Below are 23,198 nucleotides of genomic sequence, written 5' to 3' on the forward strand. Positions count from 1 at the left end.
AAAATGAGTGATAGAAAACATCTATTATTAGTTCTCTGCTTGATTGATGAAATATAAGAAATGATTTTAATGATAAAAGCTGCTAATAAGCTAGCTAGCTTTTGCATCATGGTTACCATCACACCAAATATATATGTAACATGCATGCGTACCAAAATACGTGGAAGATTCCTTCTTCAAGAATGATAACAATTCTGATGATGTGAATTGTGATTGCTCCTACATAATGATCACATTTGAGAAAAAGACAAAGCACGATCATACAAGGCCTTTAAATTGTAGATATACATGTTGATATAGTGGGAGGCTAAGTGGCAAACTACATGCAGAGAAAGTTAAGATCTAATAATCTTGTGCCGTTCATAGTTGTTTGATCACATCCTGAAAGAGATATATCGATCCAATTCTTATCGCATTCATATTATTTTGATAGACCATGTATATAAAATTAACTACTAAAATTAGTTATTAGTATAAATATATATTAAAATATATATTAAAAATAAATGAAATAATAAATATATTTATATATAAATATACCAATAAATTATAATTCAAATAACATAATCTTCTCATACTCACCGAAAAAATCGCGAATTCGAGTCTTCCTATCTTATAAAAAAAAATATTTATATATATATGATAACTAATTTTAGTGATTAACTTTAGTTAGATAGCTATTCAATTTTAGGTTAGCTAACATGTGCCTTTAAACTTACTACTAATGAAAATTTTTGAATATTTTCATTTAATGGATACAAAACAAATACATAAAAAATTTAAATTTTTTATATTTTTAATAAAAAAAAATTTTATTTTATAATCTTCACATGTGACCTAATAAACCCTTCAATTTTAAACCGATTGATAAAATGAATTTATGTATGCTTGGTTTCCTTATCTTACTACACAATTCTTTCGTTGTTGTTTCTTGCCTGGATCAAGTTGAGCATTTGTCAGCATCGCACAAGAAAATGACACTAGTTTTTGTCATATTGAAGCGAGAAGGTTGTGTCACTTGTATGTACTACTTTTATATTTATCTTTTATTTCTGTATTAAAAGTAATCGATAAAAAATAAAAAAATATTTTATATCATAAAAAAAGTACAAAAATATATATATATATAAAAATACAACTACTAATGTACTATTCCTGTCCAACAAGCACCAAAATTTACTGCATTCACCACCTGAATATTCACTGTCCTAAGTTATTCGTGACCAACAGGTACCAGATTCATGGTATTCTCATTCGTTGTCCTAGCATTTTAAAGTTTTTTCATGATATTCTCTTTTGTTCAAGACATTAGTGAGTGTGTTAGCAGCTGCAAGCTTGAATGAAACCAAAGTTGGGTGCGCATTCGGCTTGATCTTGGATAGAGAATAATTAAGCAGGGTGGGGAACAAACATAATGAAGCCATCTGTCATAAATAGATACACCTGTAAAATGAATGCATAGGGGCAGATACATTCAAATGTAACCCAGGAAGCAACCTTATACTATGCTAAAGTCGTTGACTGTATACAACTGAAACTGTCATGATCGGTAAAACAATTAAATCTTATGCAAGAGATACACGTTTTGCTGGTTATTGTTAGCCAATAACTTTTTAGCCCTTCCATCAACATATTTACCCTCAGCAGTCAGCGTGTGGAGTCTTCCCTACTCATCAAACAGAAAGAGATACGACTTTCTGTTTCCCCCTTATTCGGCATTTGTATCTTCAACAACAGATTTCTTGTATTCCGGCTTCAGCTCGTAAGTTCCTTGATTGGCACCTCTTTTATTGTATACACATAGTTCATTCAGGATCTCTTTCAAGAATTGCTGCAAAAGAAAATAGTGGGCCAATAGGACAAATGAGCTATATGTATTCCCTCAATGCATCAACACTCAACACAAACACACACACACACAGAACAAAGACATACAGCAGGTTGATCAGTCTCCTGGACAAGCTGCTTCAATGCCCAATTAGGCTGTCTTTCAAATAACTTGAACATTATATCCTCCAGTTCTCCTCTATCTCTTCTTGTTCTCTTTGTATCAGTTTGTTTAACTGGCTGTGTCTTCTTCTTATCCTGTGAAAGTTTCATACTTATGAGAAAAGACTCTCGAACAAATTTTTACATGCAAAGTCACATTTGAAGGACCAAGCTCTCCTCTCGGAACAATGAATTTGCATTATTATTACACCAATTTATTACAATGGTAGGATCTTATTATAACACTTATGGTTGCATTGTGGCTATTATATAATATCGGGCAGCTCTAGAAATTTTTTATATGCAAGGGGCCAAATTTTATACGAGCTTTTAATTCTTTTTTTGTTATATTTTTTTCATAAAAGTAATTTAGGCATGATATATAACTATTTGAGTTTTTTTTTTAAGTTTTATCAATATATATCATAGAAATTTTTTTCAGTAATTTCGTTTTTAACATGACAGTTACATAAAGAAGACAAAACAATATCAATAGTATTTTATAAAATTACAAGATATCAGTGCATTTATGGTGTTAAGAAGCTGTCACGTACCTTTTTAATTAAAATTAATTCTTTTAAAAATTTCAAAAACTTTGAAACAAATCATAAATTATTAATTAACTCAAAAGTATCTGTACCCTTATAGAATATAAGATACAACTCTCAAAATAAAACAATAGTCCAAATAAATTATCATGAAAAATAAGGTAAAATTTTTTCCTTTCAACAATAAAGTTTAGAAGAAAAATTAGTATTTTTTAAAAGAATATCTAAAGTACACAATGAGATTACTAAAATATAATGAAGTAATTCATTATTAATTTTCTATATAATGATAAATACGTTAATATTTTAATATTATTAAAAAATAAACGAATTTCTAAAAAATGGATATAGAGATGATTATCTAAAAATTAATTTCAAAAAGTATAAAGACCACTTGAGTATATGATATTAAATTGGTTAAGTGAAAATATTAATGAGAAAAAAATAATTGAAACTTAAACCCATTTCATAGTTAAAATAATGACATAAAATCACAAAACCATGTAAGATTGTTTATTTCATCAAGAATAGATCCCATATATAAATGTAGTTCTTTAAGACCAAGTCCCGGGGCCGGTTTATCCGCCTGTATATAATGAGCTATATATTACAATGAATTTGCCATTAATGTAAGACATAGGCATACAAAGCCCAGAATTCTATATAAGCATAAGAAAATGATGTAGAGTCAACTACGAGCATGTTATCATACAAAGTATAGAAAGTGGGTTACCTTTGAATTGGATGAAACTAGACCAATCATTCCAGGCATTGGCCTCATTAATACTCCACGATCATTATCAATAACCTTCCAATTGAATCAAGGGAACCAGAATCAACTTTTTAATCATAGAAATATAACATTATAAAGGAACAATGAAATACTAAACATGAAGCACTACCTGTATTTGTCGATTTTTTATCATGGATTTGTTTGTTCTCTCACGACACAATTTGCCATACTCTTCAATGTTTTCACCATGGGGTTTCATATCGAACTTATGTTCAACCTTCCCTTCCATTGCAACCTTGCCACCTAACGTACATAAACATAAAACCTGTTAACAGGCTTAAGGTAGCTATGATTCAAGTATAACACATCTCACGGCCATTGTACTACAGTGGTGACTACTGCGCAACCATTGCAAAATGAGATTCAGGTGAACATGAATATTTATTAGTTTTATTACACCAATATTAAACAATTGTTTCATTTCTTAAACTCAATGACTTTCCATCTCACATTTACTTAGTTATCTTCCAACTATCCCTTCTCGACATAAACATCAAACTCAATGCAACACGATCTTGCTTGATCCAATAAGAGATAATTGAAATTCCTACCAGTAAACAAGAACAAAAAGTGTAATTAAGCTGACAATACGATTCTGACCTTGGCTTGTCTCTGAGAAAACACACATAGGTACAAAGTCTTTAAACATATTCAGGGAATATGTTTTTGGCATATTAACAGCATCAGTCCCAGCCATCTCCATTGTAAACTGACATAGTTATGAGAGAGTATAAACGAATTTTCTCACATTAATACAGGCAGAGAATATTAATCAAGATTCAAGAGCACTTAAATATATAAAGATGAATCTAAAATCTGAAAACTTCAATTTAATAGCAAAGTCAATACATTAAAATTGAACAATAGCGGGGAAACATGTGAGTTGAAGGTTAGCTACTACCCTTAATTTGTTGAATGCAATTTATAAGTAATTCACTTTACAACATTATGGTAAATTAACAAGGAAAACAACGTCAATTCAATTAATAATACCAAAAAAAAGGGCTGAACACAGTGGAATAAATATAAGGGATTTGGTGTCTTGTAGCTTTTCGAAACAAAGAACAATTATAAATCCGTAAATCACACTAGTTCCTAAAATCAGTAGTCATAAAGCACTTCGTTTTCAAGCCAATATGCCTAGAAGAATCCACAGGTGACCGAGAAAAATAAACAAGCTGCCAATTTCGCATAATCCGATATCACAGGAGCGTAAGACTTTGGAAGAAAACAGCTAAACCTAACAGCTAATAAATCTAAAGAGTGATTAACTATCCTAAACGGATCTAGCACAACAGGAGAAGCGAATTAGCATGAAGCAGAAGCTGAAAACAAGGGAAAAATCGAGGGGGGAAAAGGGGAATTTAGGGTTTGGGGGATACCTGAAGAGCAGAGGGGTCATCGGCGTGGAGAGGATCAAGGGAGAGAACGACCTTGGCAAGTGGCTGAGAAGGAGGGTGGTTCTGCCACGACTTGGAAACGACAAGAGGGCACTTCATAAGCCACACAGATCGCTCCGCCTTGGAAGTCTCCAAGTTGGAGGTGCTGCTGCCAACATAACCGTTTTCCTCCTCCATCTTCTTCCGCTTCTTTCTCTCACTTTCCCTTTCCTTCTTTTGTTTTCTTCCCCCTTTAACAAACCAGACTCGCCTCTGGGACCTGCATCACAACCCTTAGTCAATTCTGCTGACTTCACTTGGACCTACTCCTAATTAAATGGGCTCCCAGCCCACTAACTCTTGCCATGCTACTGATCCTCACATCCTTATGGACCTAAAATGAACTACTTAGTGCATATTATTTTTTTGCAATCAACCCTCACTATCTCCATGATAAACTTTAAGTACCTATATATAAATATTTTATATATAAATATTTTATTTTATTATATTCAATTTAATGTTTTTTAAAGGTAAACTTGTAATTTATTACATAAAAAAGTAGTAAATACAATATCAGCATAATTTAGTATTTGGTATTTTTAAACCAAAATGAGATGACAAACTTAAAGGGGATGAAGAAAAAGCTAAAGAAATTGAAAAAGAAGCTTAAAGCCTCAACTGTCTTTTGCATGTAGTGAGCTCTGTACTGGTTCACTTTTATCGTTGCCTGGGACATAACTTTTTCAGGTTCTCATCGGTTCTGTTCAACGGTGAAGGAGTTTCGCGTCAGTCAAAGTTCCCAAAGAAGTTAAGCAATCTCACTCTTTTTCTTCTTGAAGTTCGCTTGAGATTTGAGATTCTCCACCATGTGATTCCACCGTTACCATGCTTGAAGGTTTGTGTCTCTTAAGATGTCACTGGCAAATTGGGACCTGTTCTAAACCGCCATGGACTCCGGGCAGTAAACCACTGCGTGCAATGCAGTTTCTGGCTCTGTCAAGCATCTTGGGCAAAGGGGATCAATGTTGGGGATTCTGTTATGCATCTTCTCTAGCATTATTATACCCTCATGGACTAATCTCCATATGAAATTTTGGATTTTTGGCTGACATTATATATTCTAGATTTGTTGCCATAAGTCTTTCATTTGAAATCAAGGGTTTAAACTTTCTATCGGCGAATGATAAAACTGGTATGCAATCAAGTACCCTAAATTCACTGAGTATGCCCTGTTTTGTCGTTCACCCAAACAATTGATTCCCCTCTTTGTTCAATTGAGATTTTGCATATTTGTGCTACAATTTCTGCATTAAAATTTTCCTGTAATAGCTCCGTGTTCCATTTTTCAGTATCTGTTATCAGCTCCCGGACCCCAATGCATCTCAAGATTTTGTTCTGCTGCTATTGAAAACCTGAAAAGGGGTTGGTTTCCGAACCACGGGTCCTTTTTTTATTCTGTTGGAGCCATGGGTAGTGACACTGTCTAACGCCTTTCTCCAGAACTTTTCTGCCCTCCAAGAGACTCTGCCAAGCCCAAAAAGTTCTGAATCCAAGCTTTGCTTCCAAGAACAAGGTATGTCGAAAATATTTATATTTTGTAGATTTTATGTACTAGTGAATGTGTTCTTGTTAGAAGTTTTCATCCTTGTTTGGCAAGCATCGATAGGTTGAAAGCTTTGAGATCTTTAACACCCAAACCTCCTAAATTTTTGTCTCTGCTGATTGAATCACAACTTATCCAATGTATTTTTCTCTCATTCTATTTTTGTTCCCACCAAAACTGCATCATTATTTTATGAATTTCATCTAAAAGAGTATCTGGAAGCTTAAAAAAACTAAGTGAGTAAATTGCTATCGCTGTGCCAATCGCCTTTATCAAAACTTCTCTTCCGCTTGCTGAAAGCATCGTTCTTTTCCAGTGCTGCAACTTCTTTCTAACCTTATCTTTAACAAATGAGAATGTTTCTCTTTTGGTTCTATTGATAACTGACGGAAGGCCTAAATAACGGTCTTGAGCAACAATATTAGGAATCCCAATCAAAGTAGCTAGTTATGTCCAGGTTGTTTGAGGCATATTCTTGCTGAAAAAAATGGCCGACTTGTTTAAATTAATGAGCTGGCCGCTCAGCTCGTTGTACTGTTGTAGGATACTTAGGATCTTGTCACATGATCGCCTATTAGCTCTTTCAAACAATATAGAATCGTCTGCGGGTAATAGGTGGTTAATGGAGGGGCATCTACTATTCAACCAAAGTTCCTGTAGTAGGTTATTCTGTTTTTCTTTGTGGAGCAAAAAGGACAGTCCCTCTGCACAAATAAGAAAAATCTAGGGAGAGAGGGGATTCCCTTGACAGAGTTCTCTGCTTGGCCTAAAGAAGCTAGTAGGAATTCCTTCCACAACAACAGAATAAGAGATTGTAGACACACACTCTTTAATCCACCCAATTCACTTATCACAGAAACCCAGCTTCTCCATTATAAACCAAAGAAAACTCCATTCAACCCTATCATAGGCCTTACTCATGTCAATTTTAAGTGCCATATCGTGATTACCATACTCCTTATTCTTCAAAAAATGCATAAATTCATGAGCCACTAAGATATTGTCACTAATGAATCTCCCTCGGATAAAAGTACTTTAGTTGTCACGAATAATTTTATTCATAAGAGGTTGCAGTCTATGAACAAGTACCTTAGAGATGATTTTATAAAACAGAGTACTGAGGCTGATCGACCAAATTTGATTCATTGCAGTTGCATTTTGTATCTTTGGAATAAGACAAATTTGAATGTGATTGAACCCCCTAAGCATTCGTCCTCCTCCAAGAAAGCTTCTAAGTTCTAACAGCTTTGTATACATCCGCTTGATGGTATTCCAATAAAATTGGAAGAATTTGGATGTAAAGCCATCGTCACCTAGGCTGCCTCTAGGTTAATAGAATAGATTGCCCTTTTTATTTCTTCTTCGATAGTTTGCCTTGTTAGTTCTCTATTCATTTTCACAGAAATATTTCTTCTAAGATCTGTTAGGCTCTGTGAGGGATCTTTTGGATTTCCTGAAGTAAAAAAAAATCCTTGAAGTATCTTTGGGCTCGGTCTCCAATCTATCCCAAAGTAGTGCACCAATTTCCAGCCTCATCTTCGAGTTTCTAAATTTTATTTCTTCTATTTCGGGGCTGGGTCTTTGAATGAAAAAACTTAGTGTTCTGGTCTCCTCATTTCAGTCATCTTACTCTTGATTTTTCCTTCCAAAATCTCTCTTCCTGCACATAGGTTCTAGCTAATTCTTCCTCTAAGAGATCAATCTGATTTTTGTCTACCATTGCTAGATTTTCTTTTAGCACCGCAAGTGAGGCTTCTATACTCTCCATGTCTCTTCTTAAACTGCTTGCTCTCGTAGCTTGCCACTTAACAATTTTAGATCTGTATTTTTTTAAATTCTGGAATAATTGAAACATGGGTAAACCTTGTATGCTCTCTTGCCAAGTTTCGCAAACAATGTTCTTGATTGCTTCCAAACTGCACCATCTCTCTTGAAACTAGAAGTGTCTTTTCTTTCTCTGACCACCTTCACCTGAGCAAAACAAAAGCAGTCTATGATCACTACCAGTGTCCTCCAAAGGGTAATTGTAACGACGAGATATTCCTCTCATAAAAACAGTGAGATCAACCCTCTATCTAACCTATCTCTGATTGCTCTCTCTTGGCAGCTCCTATTCTACCATGTGAATTTTGGCCCAATGTAACCCATATCAACTAGTAGATCTCTATTAACAAAATTCTAGAAATTCTAAATTGACTATGGAGATTTTTCTCTACCTCTATCCTTCTCATGGGTTGCTAAGATTGCATTAAAATCCCCAATTATGAAATATTTGTCCTCCAATGTACCGATAAGCTCCAGTAATTCCTCATATTGCCCATACTAATTTTTCTCAATGTTGTTTAGATACACGCTAGGGAGTTGGATACTTCCGGTTTTAAACTTTGGTATACAAAAAAGGTGAAAAATAGGAATGGTGTTGGTATTATTGTGGAGAAGTAGTGGAAGAAGGACGTAGTGGATGTCAAGAGGGTGGAAGATCTGATCATCTCTATCAAACTTGTGGTGGAGGGAGGTGATTTTCATGTGATTAGCACCTATGCACCGCAAGTGGGTTTGGACGAACAACACAAGATAATGTTTTGGGAGGATCTAGAGAGTTTGGTCCAAGACATACCTTCGAGAGATAAGATTTTCTTAGGAGGATATTTAAATGGCCATGTTGGAAGAGAAGTGACGGGGTATGGAAGTATTCACGGAGGCCATGGTTTCAGGGTGATCAATGCCGAGGGTAAATCTATTTTGGATTTTTCCTCAACTTTTAACATTCTCATCGCAAATACATGTTTTAAAAAGAGAGACAAACATATTATAACCTATAAGAGTGGCATGACAAGATCTCAAATTGACTTCTTCTTATTGAGGAGAGTCGACCAAAAATTTTGCATTAATTGTAAAATTATCCCGGGAGAGAGTTTAACAACACAACATAGGATGCTTGTCATGGATTTTCGCATTGAGAAAAAGTTGAGCAAAAGACATCATACGAAGAACCCAAGGACGAGGTGGTGGCGGATAAAAGGTGAGGAACAAAGAAGCTTCCTAAGATGGGTATGAAAAGAGGCAAAGTGGGATGGAAATGGAAGCGCAGAAAAGAGCTCAATACCTTCTCAACTCTCTTCATAGTATGGCGCTTCAACGAGTAAGGAGGAGAGCTCGGATGGGAGGCTTTTAAAGCCATCTTCTGCTATGTCACATGTTAATTTTTGGAGTAACCATGTTTTCTGCATGCAAATACTGACAATACACATGAACCGTGTTAATAAAAAAAATCTTTAAAAAATTGTGCATATTTCCTAGAAAAGCAGAGGAATATCTGCACACTTGCTACAACACGTTGGCTCCGTGTTGAGGTTGGCTCAATACGCATCTCGCTTCGCTAAAACAATATGCTTCCACCACAAGTAAGACGCATGTAGCGTGTTGGCTTCATGTAACCTGTGTGTTAGTTCAAATAATGTTGTAGCTCCACATTGTGGCAATTCAAGAATCTAAGAGTGGAGGAGGCGAAAATTAATATTTTGTATAATTAAATATAATGTCATATATTTGATAATAGATATTATTATAATTAATTTTTAATTAAAAAATTAATAAGTATTTGTCAAATAAAAAAATTATCTCAATCTTTATATATTTTTTATGGTTTTAGATCTAATAAAATATAAGATTATCTATTTTTAAATATTTTGTTAATTAATTTACTTTTTTAAGTATTTATGTGACAATAAATTATATTTTTATATTTTATATCAATAAAAAATATGACATGAAATAATATAAATTAATTGCACTAATAATTTTGTTATATGAATTTAAAATATGTTAAAGTATTTTTATATAAATAATAGGGATAAAAATAAAAAAAATAATAAAAAAACAACTAAATAAAATTATAAAAAGAATAATGTTATTATAAATAATATTAAAATACTTTTTATATGATTATAGATGTTAAAATTAATTAAGAAATAGAAAATGTAAAAAAGAAACTCTAAATCAAATAAAAATTACAAATAATATAAATATGTATAGAGAGAATTAAATCCTAATACATAAAGAATACCAACTCTTTTTACTATTACTATACTATTAAACTTTATTTTATACAATACTTTTATTATAACATTATACGAGTTTAAAATTTTTGGGAGGTCAAGACCACTATTTGTCTTCCTTAAATCCATCCGTAATTATTGCATAACACATACCATGATAGAATATAGTTGCATAATACATATATACAAATGCTATCCATATTAAAAATAACTTTTGTATCTTATTTATATTCGAAATATATAAAAAAATTAATTTATCTTATTTATACTATAAAAAAATGTCAATGCCTATTTTGAAACGAAATAAGTAATATTACGTAAATTAATAACTATCCTCTGAATAACATATTTCATTAAATAAAATATTTAATTTATTTATTTAATTTTTTTCCTATTTAGCTAAATATATGAGCATGTTTTATGTCGTCATATATATAAACCCCGAACCAAGACTACTCCGCCACGCAAAAGCAAGAAGAAAACGACATTGTTAGGGGTGCAAGCATGAGTTTCTTGATGGATATAGTATATAATAATTAAAGCTTTATCTGCAAGTTTAAGAAACAAATTCTATGTATGTCCATCGGCTATTATTAGAGCAATTGAGGCAAAGTATATCTGGCTATACTTCCACATGCTGTTTCGATTTATTGATGGAAGCCAGCAATTAATATATAGAAATATAAGTTCGTACCTGAGTCATCCTCAGGGAATCTTACGTACCTTAGCTTGCAGCATGGGAGTTGGGACACCAATTATTGCAAGAACCGAAGGTTATTAGTTAGGGGTTGCGTTGGAAATTCATTCACAACAAAATCACGGCGTAGAAAACACGACATTGTACAAGAAAGATACTACAGAACTTTTTATTTTTAATATTGGAGTGACAGTGGTGTTTTTCTTAAATGTGAATTGTTGGGTGTTATAGTCAAATGTGGAATCATTTAACTAGAGAAGCAAAAATTGGACCGTCTGATTTATTAGAGGTACACAAATCGGACCGTCCGATTTCTAGAGGTACAGAAATCGGACCGTCCGATTTCTGAGAGGTACACAAATCAGACCCAGGGATTTTTGAGAGGTACACAAATCGGTTTCAGGGATTTGTGTTAAAAAAATTAAAAAATTTTAAGTACAGAAATCAAATTCAGGAATTTGTGTACTTCCACAGTTTTAAAAAACACCAAAAATTACAATATTAAAGTATATTACCACTTTTACTTCCATAACAAAAAAAATTAGCCAGATACTACACTAATATATTTCTTTTTGATATGATGAAAGATAAATCTTTTTACATGTTCATCATATTATCCCTTTCGAACAGGCCCCAAAAAGCAATAAGGTGTTGTTTTACTTGATTATCCCCCGAATATATAATCTAGCATGGAAGGCTTCATGTATCTTTCTCCAAATTTAAGAGAATGGCTTTATTGAACAGCAAGATTATTTCTATTATGGCCCAACTCAACACGGGTTAGGGGTCTACCGAGCGAGCACGCATTCATATCCGTACGGAGAGATGTTTTTTACGTGACTCGTTCTCATGTATCAAAGATTCTTACCGCTAGCAGTTGGTAGAAGCTTCAAAAAGGCTGAGCCATAGAGGAAGAGAGGCTCACCCGAGCAAATAAGGATAAGGGAGAAGAACCTATCCTTTTCTCCAGATACGTCATCAAACCCTAATCTAGCCACTTCAACGTATGGATACTAACTTAAACGTCGGAGTGTCTTGCAAATGGCTTCATCTGTCGATAAACCGATGATCTGCTAGCGCAGTTCCCCACCTTAGAACCAGTGCTCGGGTCCTAATCTTCATTCCAACATTTCACAACTGACTGACTCAACGAACCATCGAACAATGGCACCGTTTGTGGGGACTTGATGCGCGTTGAGGATGGAGGCTTTCCTCCACCCAGAGGACGACTTAGGAGAGGGCGGAAACAACGAACGACAAGCGGTCACCTCATGAGTAGGTTGAGCACAGGACTTCTCAGAGGCACTAGCCGATCCCCACCGACTAGGACCACTCTCGTGATCGATCCCCCGAAAAGCATCCCTTTAGGAAAACAGACGGTGACAACTCCCGGATCATGCAAGAACATAGGCACAGGATCCCAAACCTTGAAAGAAAGCTGGCGTCGAGGAACTGTTACAATTCTGAGGCTAGCTAAAATGCTCGATTGCAAGCAGAGGCACAGTTGAGCTACTCGCATATTCGATCCCCGCCGAGGAGGTCGGAAGAACGATAGCGCATGGGAGAGAAGGACGACATACGCGACCAGACTGATGGTCACGCCCAATTCCATCACTCCGAAGATAAGTCGAGAAGCAGGGAACGAAGGGAGGAGTGAAAAAGGAAGCGTCGAGACCTTGTGGTGATGGGCGTTACTCCCTTCTACCCCTTCATCCTCAGAACCCATTTACCTAAGAATTTTGACAAGCCGACAGACATGAGATATGATGGCACCAAAGACCCCCAAGAGAACATCACGGCCTTCGAGCCTAGGATGAATCTAGAGGGTGTGGGAGACACGGTCAGGTGTCGGGAATTTTTCGTAACTCTGGCAAGTCCGGCAATTCGTTGGTTCAACATCCTCCTGCAAAGCTCCATAGCCACTTTCTTAAGCATCTCTCAGATGTTTTTAGCCCAATTTATCGCTCGGATTGTCAAGGCAAGACATCTGATCAATCTCTTAAGGATAACACAATGGGTTTGCAAGCCTACGAGAAAGTACTTGAACCGTTTCAATGACGAGTGCTTAGAGATCGACGGCCTCACAGACTCTGTGGCCAGCTTATGTCTGACGAACGGTCTGGTGAATGAAGACTTCCAAAAGCACCTAACCACCAAGCCCGTTTGGACAATGCAGGATATACAATGCGTGGCGAGAGAATACATAAATAACAAGGAGGTCAGCCAGGTGGTAGCCGCCAACAAATGGCAGCTAGCCGCCCAACCCCCCATTACGTCGCCAACCCGGAAAAGCCGAGGGACACCCCAAGGGAGATGATAGGAAGGCAGTTCAAACCTCTCCCCTGGGTAGGAAAATTCACGAACTATTCCCCCTAACCTCCCCAATAGTGGAGGTTTTCCAACAGATTGTGAATAGAGGCATTTTACCTAAGCTGAGACAGTTGAAAGACAGGATAGGGGAAACAAGAACCACTATTGCGACTACCACAAGGGCTTCGGACATAAGATATAAGATTGCTTTGACCTAAAAGACGCATTAGAACAAGCCATTCGGGAAATCAAGTTGACGAAATTCTCTCGATTCATCTGGGAACCAGAAGGAAAGAGAGGGAACGGTCTGAAGAAGATCAAGGTTGGGCTGTAAAGCCAATGAAAAGCATTCTGGAGAACCAGACACAGGACCCACGGTAGTAGTGAATGTTGTGGTCGGCAGAAACACCCCGCCAAAGTCGAAATCTGCAGAGAGGAAGGATGCTAAGGTCTTTGTTGTTACGACTAGGGGGAGACCCCTCCCCAGAGAACTTCCCGAAATATCATTTGGCCCTGGGGATTGGTGCCGTGACGACCTACCCGAGGACCCTCCGATGGTGGTCACGGCAAGAATCGAGACAGGCTTGGTCAAGCAAATTCTAGTTGACACAGGGGTTGACTCAAACATTATATTTTGAAATATGTTCGATGATTTGGGGTTAAAGAAAGTGACCTTAAGGACCACCACCACAAGGTTGTGGGACTAGGTGATAACTAAATTAAGCCAGACGGCTCCGTCGGTTTTCCGATCTACATAGGATCCGGGGCAAGTAGGAAGTCCTCCATGGCCGAGTTTGTAGTTTTGAAGGACTCTACGGCCTACAATGTCATCCTCGAGAGGAGAACCATCAACGATCTGCTGGTGATCATTTGCACCAAGTTCCTAACAATGAAATTCGTGGCAAACGACGGATCGGTAAGGACGATCCAAGGAGACGTAGAAACGAAAATTGCTTGCAATAATGCCAATTTGTCCCTACTAATAAGGTCCAAGGAAGCAGCCGGCATCCTCCTGACAGATTTGGATGCAAGGATTGATGAACACCCCTGCCCGGAGCCCCAGGGTGACTTGGAAACTTCTTGATGGGGGAGACAGAGAATAAATTCACATTTGTAAACCAAAACCTACCTTACGAGCTGAAAGGATGACTGATCAAAGTCGTTCGAACTAATGGAGACCCCTTTGCCTAGACCCTAGCTGATATGCCGGGAATAGACCCAGAGTTTATGTCCCACTACTTAGCTTTAAAATCGAGGGCAAAGCCTGTCGCACAAAAGAAACGAAGGACGTCCATGAAAAGATCAAACTAGGGGTTTAAGCAGACGGCCAACTTGTTGGAAGCTGGCTTTATCAGGGAATTAGACTACTTTACGTGGTTGTCGAACATGGATCTCATATAGAAGGCGAATGCAAAATGGAGAATGTGTATAGATTACTCAGACCTTAACAAAGCCTGCTCAAAAGACTCGTTCTCCCTACCCAACATAGACGCATTGGTGGACGCGGCGGTAGGATATAAGTTCCTGAGTTTCATGGATGCCTAGTCAAGATACTATCATATCCCAATACACCGATTTGATGAGGAGAAGATGGCACTCATAACGCCACGGGGAACATATTGCTACAAAGTCGTGCGATTTGAGCTAAAAACTGCGGGGGCGACATAACAAATAGTAATGAACAAGGTTTTCAAGGATCACATAGGAAAGTCGGTGGAAGTTTATGTCAATGACATGCTTGTCAAAACAGCAGAGCTGGAGTCTCTGGTGGCCGGCATGCAGGTCATCTTCGACTCCCTCCGAAGACACAATATGAGGCTAAACCCCCTGAAATGTGCTTTCGCCATGGAAGCAAGAAAGTTCCTAGGGTTCATTATTACCCAGAGGAGGGGTAGAGGCCAACCCGGACCAATGTTAGACCGTGCTTTGCATGGAAGGCCACAAGTGCATGAAGGATGTGAAAAGTTTAGCAGGGAGATTGATGTCTCTTTCCCGCTTCCTCGGCGTGTCGGCATACAAGGAACTACCATTCTTTATCCTGATGAAAAAGTGGATAGCCTTCGAGTGGGTGACTTACGAGCATCCAACTAAGCGTTCGGTGGGGCAGGAACAATATTAGAGAACTCAGAGTGGGTGACTTACCACCAGTCCATCAAGTTCAAGTTTCCAGTGTCGAATAACCAAATGGAGTCTGAAGCCATGATTGGGGGCTTAACGCTAGCAAAAGAAGTTAGGGTAGTAAGACTCGAAGTCAACAGTGACTCCCAAATGGTAACGGCCTAAGTGAACGGAATGTACCAAACTTATGACCCGCTATTACAGAAGTACCTAGAGAAAACCAAACAGTTGTATAGGAGTTTCAAATAGGTGGTTGTGTAACATGTTTCCAAGAAAATGAATACTAGAGCTGACCTACTGTCGAAACTGGCTAGCACCAAATTTGAAGCGAAAAACCAATCTCTTATTCAAGGCTTGACGAAGGAGCCATCGGTAGCCTTATGCTTGACCTAGGATCATCACCAAGAACTTGCTTCCTGGACAAATCCGATCCAACGGTTCCTTGAAGAGGGAGACCTACCCGAGAACACGAGAGAAGCCAAGCTCGTGAGAAGAGAGACCGCCAAGTATGCGTAGTGCAAGGCCATCTATATAAGAGAGGGCTCAATCAACCTTTGCTAAAATTTTTGCGGTCCGGGTAGACGGACTACTTCCTGAAAGAGGTACACGAAGGATGTTGTGGGTATCATATCGATAGGAAAGGTTTAGCTCAGATGCTCATTAGGGCCGGTTACTATTGGCCCACAATGATGACCGATGCCAGCAAGTATGTTAAAAAATGCCCCAAGTGCCAAAAAAACCCGAACTTTCACAAGGCACCAACAGAAGAGTTGAGCTCGATCATGGCCTCCCGACCTTCTTCCCAATGTGGGTAGGGGTGGCAACATGTACCCTACCCGCGGGTACCCAACCCGATCCCACCCGATCGGGTAGGGTTGTCAACCCGATCCGCAGCGGGTAGGGTAAGGTGCGGGTTGAATTCTCGTGCGGGTCGGGTAGGGTGTGGGTTGAGCATCATCCCTACCCGACCAACCCGCACCCTATATATGTATATGTTATATATTTATATAAAAATATGTTTCAACTGGATGTTGAACCAAAGACCTCTCACTAAATGTAAAAGATCCTTAGCCACTAAAAAAAGATCCTTAATTGATAATTTAATATTTTTTTTTACATAAAAGTCAGTTCCATTTTAAATTATTATGAAGTTATATAACATTTTGCATCTTTTTTATAAGCCGCGGGTAGGGTCGGGTATCCGCGGGTTGAGAGCGGGTAGGGTTAGGATTGGGATATTCTCAACCCGCGGGTAGGGTAGGGTTGAGTTTATATAAAAATTTCAACCCGCGGGTAGGGTTAGGGTTGGCTTCAAACCCTACCCTACCCTACCCGTTGCCACCCCTAAATGTGGAAGTTGACCTGTTGGGCCCATTTCAGACATCACTGGGGAAAGTAAAGTTTCTAATTGTGGCTATTGACTACTATATGAAGTGGGTTGAAGTAGAGCCACTAGCGAGTATATGATCGGTGAATTGCCACAAATTTTTGTAGATTCAGGTAATCGCCAGGTTTGGGATCCCTGAAGTCGTGATATCGGACAACGGGATGCAGTTTTTTTATAAGAAATTCGGGGAGTTCCTAGCAAGTCTTGGTATCAAGCAGCGGTTCTCTTCTGTTGAATACCCCTAGCATAATGAGCAGGTGGAGCCAGTGAACAAGGTCATCCTAAAAGAACCGAGAAGCGCCTGGAGCAGAGAAAGGGCTTGTGGGCAAACGAGCTAGCCCCAGTCCTATGGTCCTACAAGACGATACCACAATTTGCCACCGGTGAAATGCCTTTCCATCTTACTTATGAAGTAGATGCCATTATTTTTGTCGATATAAGGAAACCCAATCTAAGGCTCCTGCTAGGGGGCGGCGATGAGGCAAGTGAAAAGGATTTGGTAGACGCGACAGGGGCGATAGCCCACTTGTCGAAAGCAAATGAACCAGAGGTTGCCACCGCATTAAAATTGCAAAGTGGATAGTAGAAGATTCGACGAAGGAGATTTAGTCTTATGGCGCAACGGCATTGGACCACCGGTACTGGGGGAAGGAAAGTTGTCTCCCAATTGGAAGGGCCATATAGGGTTAAAGCAGTACAAGGGAAAGGTGCATACAAACTAGAGCAACTGGACGGGAAGGAGCTCCCGAGAACTTGGAAGGGGCAACATCCTTTTTGCCGCATCGACATCTCGGAGACAATTCGGTTATACCTTGTTATTTTTCATGTTCACTTTACTAGTTTTGATATGCTTATGCCCTACTTTAGTATCACCTTTTATGCCTTACTTTTGACGAGACCCACTTTTAATAAAGTTCCTTTTTCTTTCCAAGAAACTTACTTTTTTAAGTTATAACTACGGCTTCGCGGGAACTGATCAACCGGAGAGTGGTGCAGAATTTACAACCACAAACTAACCGGCAAGTGCACCGGGTCGTATCAAGTAATACCTCAGGTGAGTGAGGGTCGATCCCACAAAGATTGATGGATCAAGCAACAATGATTAAGAGATTAGCTTAGTCAGACAAACAGAAAATAGTGTTTGAGAATTCAAAAGCATTAACAGTAAATTCAGAATATCAAAAAGCAAGCAGTAAATTATAAGGAGAAACAGTTAAGGCTTCAGAGTTATCTATTTTCCGAATTGACTTTTCTTACTAACTATTTTAATCATGCAAGATTTAATTCATGGCAAACTATATGTGACTAAACCCTAATTCCTTAGACCTTTTTAGTCTCCTCTAAAATTCATCAACCGCGAATTCCTTGGTCATTTAATTCCAATTAGAGGGTGAAGTTCAATTCTAGTTTATATGCCACAGAAATCCTAATTACCCAAATATAAGAGGATTATATGTCACGTATCCCGTTAAGTCCAGATAATTAGAGATTTAGAAAAATATGCTTTCAAGCTGTTGTTCAAGTAAAGAGTTTTTCCAAGTTATACAAAAACTCAATTAGAACCAAGGTCATACTTCCGTTCCACCCAGATTCATAAAATAAAGAATGAAAACAATTATTGAAATATAAATCAGTATATGAATTAAAATAGAAAAATAATAGTATCAATCCGTACAATAGACAGAGCTCCTAACCTTAATAGTGGAGGTTTAGCTGCTCGTGGTTTAGAAAGAAAACTAGGATTCGTAAAAAAACTGTAAATTGTGGAATGAGGTAGAAGAGAAGAGAGGAGCCCGAAGGGCTTATTCTTTTCCCTTTTATATCTAATCCTAATTAATATAAATTATATTTTCTAAAACTAAATAATATCTTTTCCTATTTGTTTAATCAGAATTTAATTAAACACTCGTGCAATCCTTGATTTGGTGCTGGGACCACTTGCTAAATTGACGAACTGGTGCCTAACTTGGAATGGAGAACGCCTAAATTGGGCATGGCAGCATGAATTGGAGTTTAGTTGAGTGACGCTGCACCTAACTTGGGCTTTAGTGCGCCTAACTTGAAGTGGGCAGAACCAATCTTGCGTGTTGTTGTTGTGCATTGCGCCTAACTTGAAATTTTTCAAGTTAGGCACAGTCTTGGCAGAGTTAATGGAAAAGAAGTACAAACTATTATACATCGTTGGAAAGATCTAAAAGTTATCTTTCCAACGCCACTAGAATCATGTCAATTGGACTTTTGTAGCTCGAGCTATTCAGGTTAGAGTGCAAAGAGGTCAGTGTTGACAGCATCATTCGCTTTTTTCTCTTTTTCTGCGGAAACTCCATCAAATCCAGCTGAATGCTATCTGAAATAAATAGAATTACACAAAACTCAAAGTAGCATCCATAGTGGCTAAAATATAATTAATTATTGATTAAACTCAACAAATTGAATGCAAATTCACTAGGAAAAGACAGGAAAGATGCTCACGCATCACAACACCAAACTTGAATTGTTGTTGCTTGTCCTCAAGCAACCAAAATTAGTACATGATTAAGATGTGAATTTTCATGAGAAGTGAGAGTTCAGTTATGCTCATGTCTCTTCTTAAAGTGGGGTTTATCTATTGTAATTCTAAACAGTTTTGGCATCTCACTCTCCTTTGAATCTGAAGGATGTCACTGTCATTCGGAATTAGAATCCGGATAATATTATAAATTCTCTACTCTTTTATACTTCAGTTTGATCCTTAAACACAACAATTTCCTTTTAATTCTCTTTTCTTTGGTGCTTTGCACCTTGAGCCTAGCTGTGACTTTAAATGTTCTGTCTCAAGCTTCACTTGACACAAGAACATCACAAGCACTTAACTGGGGAGCTCTCTTTAAGTTCTGATTTTTCTTTCAGTTATTCCCATACACTGGTGCTCAAAGCCTTTGGCATACTCTGTTAAATGTACTTGATCTCGACTCTTTGTACTCTGTCTCAAGGATTACTTGACAGAATTACACCACAAGCATATGACTAGGAAAACAACTCTTTGAGATTTTAATCATGTCTGACCTCCCTACTCATTGATGCTCAGAGCCTTGGACCTTGCTTTTATTTTTCTTTTGCTGTTTCTTTTGCTTCAAGGATTAAGCTTTCACTAACTTCAGAGAATTCATAATAGTTATCTGAATTTATGTTCCTTATACATCAACATCCTTTGATTCAAATTCAGGTATGCACTGTTCATATCATTAATCCAGAATCACAAATAATACCACCACAATTGAGTAAATAAGACTGTTCTTTGTTATAAACTATATTTCTCATGCAATACATCTTTTTTTTCTTTTTCTTTTGGATGCAAGCTCAGTGAGCGATACATGGGACACTTTTCAAAATTAAGAGCAAATAACAAAATAAAAAATAGCAAAATAAACTAGAACCTAGGAATCGAAATAACAAAGGATCATGCAGAAACAAAGTAAAATAGCAAAAAATAGGAATATAACATAATAAGAACGGGAGGAAATATAGAATGAAAGGAACTCAACCACCTTAGTTATCCTGGTGGCCGTTTCATTCTTCAGGCTGTGCTCCTCCATGAAGATGATTCATCTCCCTTTGGCGCTATTAAATAAACAGGAAATCCACAAGCAAAGCAACAACACTAAACTTAAAAGTTTGCTTGTCCTCAAGCAAAAAAAAAATGAAAATAAGGAGGGACATAAAAAGACGTACGGAGGAGTAAAAATAAATATTAATGCAAAAGAAACTGAAAATAATAAAAGAACAAGAAAGATAATAAGTAAAAAAAATTATTTTTCTTTTATATATATATATATATATATATATATATAATTATTTATTTATTTATTTATATATATAGAGATGGGGAAACGTATATCGGTATATATAAGGGGGGTTTAGTTGAAGGGAATAGGATTATATATATGTGTGTGTGTGCGCCTAAAAAGTATTGCCTAACTACTAAAATAGGTAAAATAATTAATTTTAAATTTAAAAGTATAAAAGTTAAAAACTTTTAAATATTTTAAAGTTACTATAAAAATTAATTTAGGCAAAAGTTAGACACCAAACAAAAGACACCATAGAATTGGCCTATATATATATATTGTTGGGAATAATACACCATTCCCCCTTGAGAAAATACCTTTGACAGAGAAATAAAATAGACACAATCACAACACAAGAATTTAACGTGAAAACTCCAATTACCGGAGAAAAAAATCACGGCCGTTGTCAAATGACAACCAGAGAATATCACTATGTGAAAATTGTTACACATAGACTTCTTTCTCTCTAACACCGGCACTCCAGTACACCACACTCTCTCAAAGCAAATATCTAACTACAACACTCTCTAATCAAAGAGTATAGAGGAAAAGAAAAATCAGATACAAGCTTAAAGTGTTTCTGACTGGTGCAAAAATTATGGAGAACTTAGCCTCATATTTATAGCCTAGGCCACCCACTCCATTTGCTATCCTAAGTAATGTGGGACTAATTCAACCAAATCCTAACAATCTCCACCTTAATTGAAATAGTCACACATCTTCAGCTTCCATTGTCAACATCGACAATTCTTTGCTGCCATTGTCTATACCGACAATCATAGTTCAGAGAACTATCATACTCCACCATGAAAGTATACTCACTTGGAATTAGACCACTCCAAGCATTTCGCCTTGGTACAGATCGAAACCTTGCTGAAAATTTATGGTGCAACTTCCAAATTGGCTTTTCCTGGAAGTTCTTCAGCCATCGACCTAACTCCGCCACACACCTTGCATCTCAACGCCAACCAATGCCCGTGTGCAATTGTGGACCCGATTGCCACAACTTATCCTTATCCATAGCAGTGCGGCAATACCATGAGGATACTTCTTGTCTTCTAGAGAACATCATCTTCTCTCATAGAGAGAGCAACTAGAGATCTTCTCCTTCAACACCTTGTGCAAACCTGATTGTATCAACACATCATTGACTTGTATTTGCCACAAGCCAAAATTGATTCTTCCATCAAATTTCTCTATTTCAAGCTTCACAGCACTTGAATATCCTGACATTGTTGCAACCGTATACTGGAATAGTATAACTCAATTGTAGACCGTGTACTAGGAAGGGTCCCCATGAAAGAGAGGTGGGTCACAATGGACACACTTAAATACCAGGTCTTTCCTTAGCCAGAACCTTTCCAAACTGCACTCTCACAGTGTCACACTGCCTTCCAGCAACAACAACAGCAACCAAAGCTCAACCTCAAGCTATAGGACAAAATTCTTTTCTGATGTGGAAGGTCAGACTAGGCTGCAACCACAGAGCATACTAAGAATAAATCACACTGAACTGAAGCTCTGATACCACTTGTTGGGAATAATACACCATTCCCCCTTGAGAAAATACCTTTGACAGAGAAATAAAATAGACACAATCACAACACAAGAATTTAACGTGGAAACTCCAATTACCGGAAAAAAAAACCACGGCCGTTGTCAAATGACAACCAGAGAATATCACTATGTGAAAATTGTTACAACACATAGACTTCTTTCTCTCTAACACCGGCACCCCAGTACACCACACTCTCTCAAAGCAAATATCTAACTACACCTCACAACACTCTCTAATCAAAGAGTAGATAGGAAAAGAAAAATTAGATACAAGCTTAAAGTGTTTCTGACTGGTGCAAAAATTATGGAGAACTTAGCCTTATATTTATAGCCTAGGCCACCCACTCCATTTGCTATCCTAAGCAATGTGGGACTAATTCAACCAAATCCTAACATATATATGAGTTGTTGTATAATAGGGGGTGTGGGGGGTTTCAGGTGTAAAGGAATGGGGGTGGGGTCACGGTTTTAGTTTGGTTGAAGGCTTGGGAAAAGAAAGAAATCCTGGAATCGATATGATTAGGATTCGGTGCAAGGGGAGGGGATAATTGGTGTGCCTAACTTGATGGCCTATTCCACACATACAGCGCCTAACTTGATGTAATGGTGCGTCTAACTTGAGGCCTCCCGAGTGTGTTAGCTGCCTCGGCGCCTAACTTGCTTCTCCCTGTGCCTGACTTGTGTTGGGTCTTCACATCTTACGCTTAATTTGAAAAATCTCAAGTTACGCGCAGATCCTCCAGAGAATTTTGCTCTTTGGTATGTAACATATGGTGCCTAACTTGAAAATTCTCAAGTTAGGTGCACCCTGCAGAAAAAAATTGAATGATGCGCGCAGTATATGGCGCCTAATTTGAGAATTCTCAAGTTAGGCGCAGACCCTCCAGAGACAAATTTTTTTTGCATGTCCGTAACTCTATATTCAGGAA

At 37.5% G+C, this 23,198-nt stretch overlaps 2 protein-coding genes across 2 annotated transcripts in view; one reads left to right on the forward strand and one right to left on the reverse strand.

The window, feature by feature from the left end:
- Nucleotides 1-1,412: 1,412 nt before the first annotated feature.
- LOC112705605 (transcription initiation factor IIF subunit beta) lies at nt 1,413-5,175 on the reverse strand. The gene is made up of 6 exons (XM_025756476.3): nt 4,713-5,175; nt 3,931-4,039; nt 3,440-3,573; nt 3,271-3,345; nt 1,936-2,085; nt 1,413-1,831 (listed from the first exon to the last, which is right to left on the reverse strand). Exons 1-6 carry the CDS (start codon nt 4,905-4,907, stop codon nt 1,709-1,711), a joined length of 786 nt encoding a protein of 261 aa, XP_025612261.1. The 5' UTR covers nt 4,908-5,175; the 3' UTR covers nt 1,413-1,708.
- Nucleotides 5,176-5,484: 309 nt separating this feature from the next.
- Nucleotides 5,485-23,198, forward strand: part of LOC112705601 (cysteine proteinase 15A) — a 32,295-nt gene continuing 14,581 nt past the window's right edge. The window contains exons 1-2 of the mRNA XM_025756472.3: nt 5,485-5,904; nt 6,062-6,285. The gene's annotated coding sequence lies outside the window, so the exon portion shown is untranslated. The remainder of the gene's footprint in view (nt 5,905-6,061; nt 6,286-23,198) is intronic.

The sequence above is a fragment of the Arachis hypogaea genome, chromosome 8, assembly GCF_003086295.3.
Source record: "Arachis hypogaea cultivar Tifrunner chromosome 8, arahy.Tifrunner.gnm2.J5K5, whole genome shotgun sequence".
In the NCBI taxonomy this organism is placed as follows: domain Eukaryota; kingdom Viridiplantae; phylum Streptophyta; class Magnoliopsida; order Fabales; family Fabaceae; genus Arachis; species Arachis hypogaea.

Excerpts from the sequence above, each read along its gene's own strand:
- LOC112705605 (XM_025756476.3), bottom strand. The coding sequence starts at position 4,907 with ATGGAGGAGGAAAACGGTTATGTTGGCAGCAGCACCTCCAACTTGGAG. Across the intron at positions 3,346-3,439 it reads TAAAAAATCGACAAATACAG|GTTATTGATAATGATCGTGG; the intron begins GTAGTGCTTCAT and ends TTCAATTGGAAG. Across the intron at positions 1,832-1,935 it reads AGGAGACTGATCAACCTGCT|CAATTCTTGAAAGAGATCCT; the intron begins GTATGTCTTTGT and ends TTTCTTTTGCAG.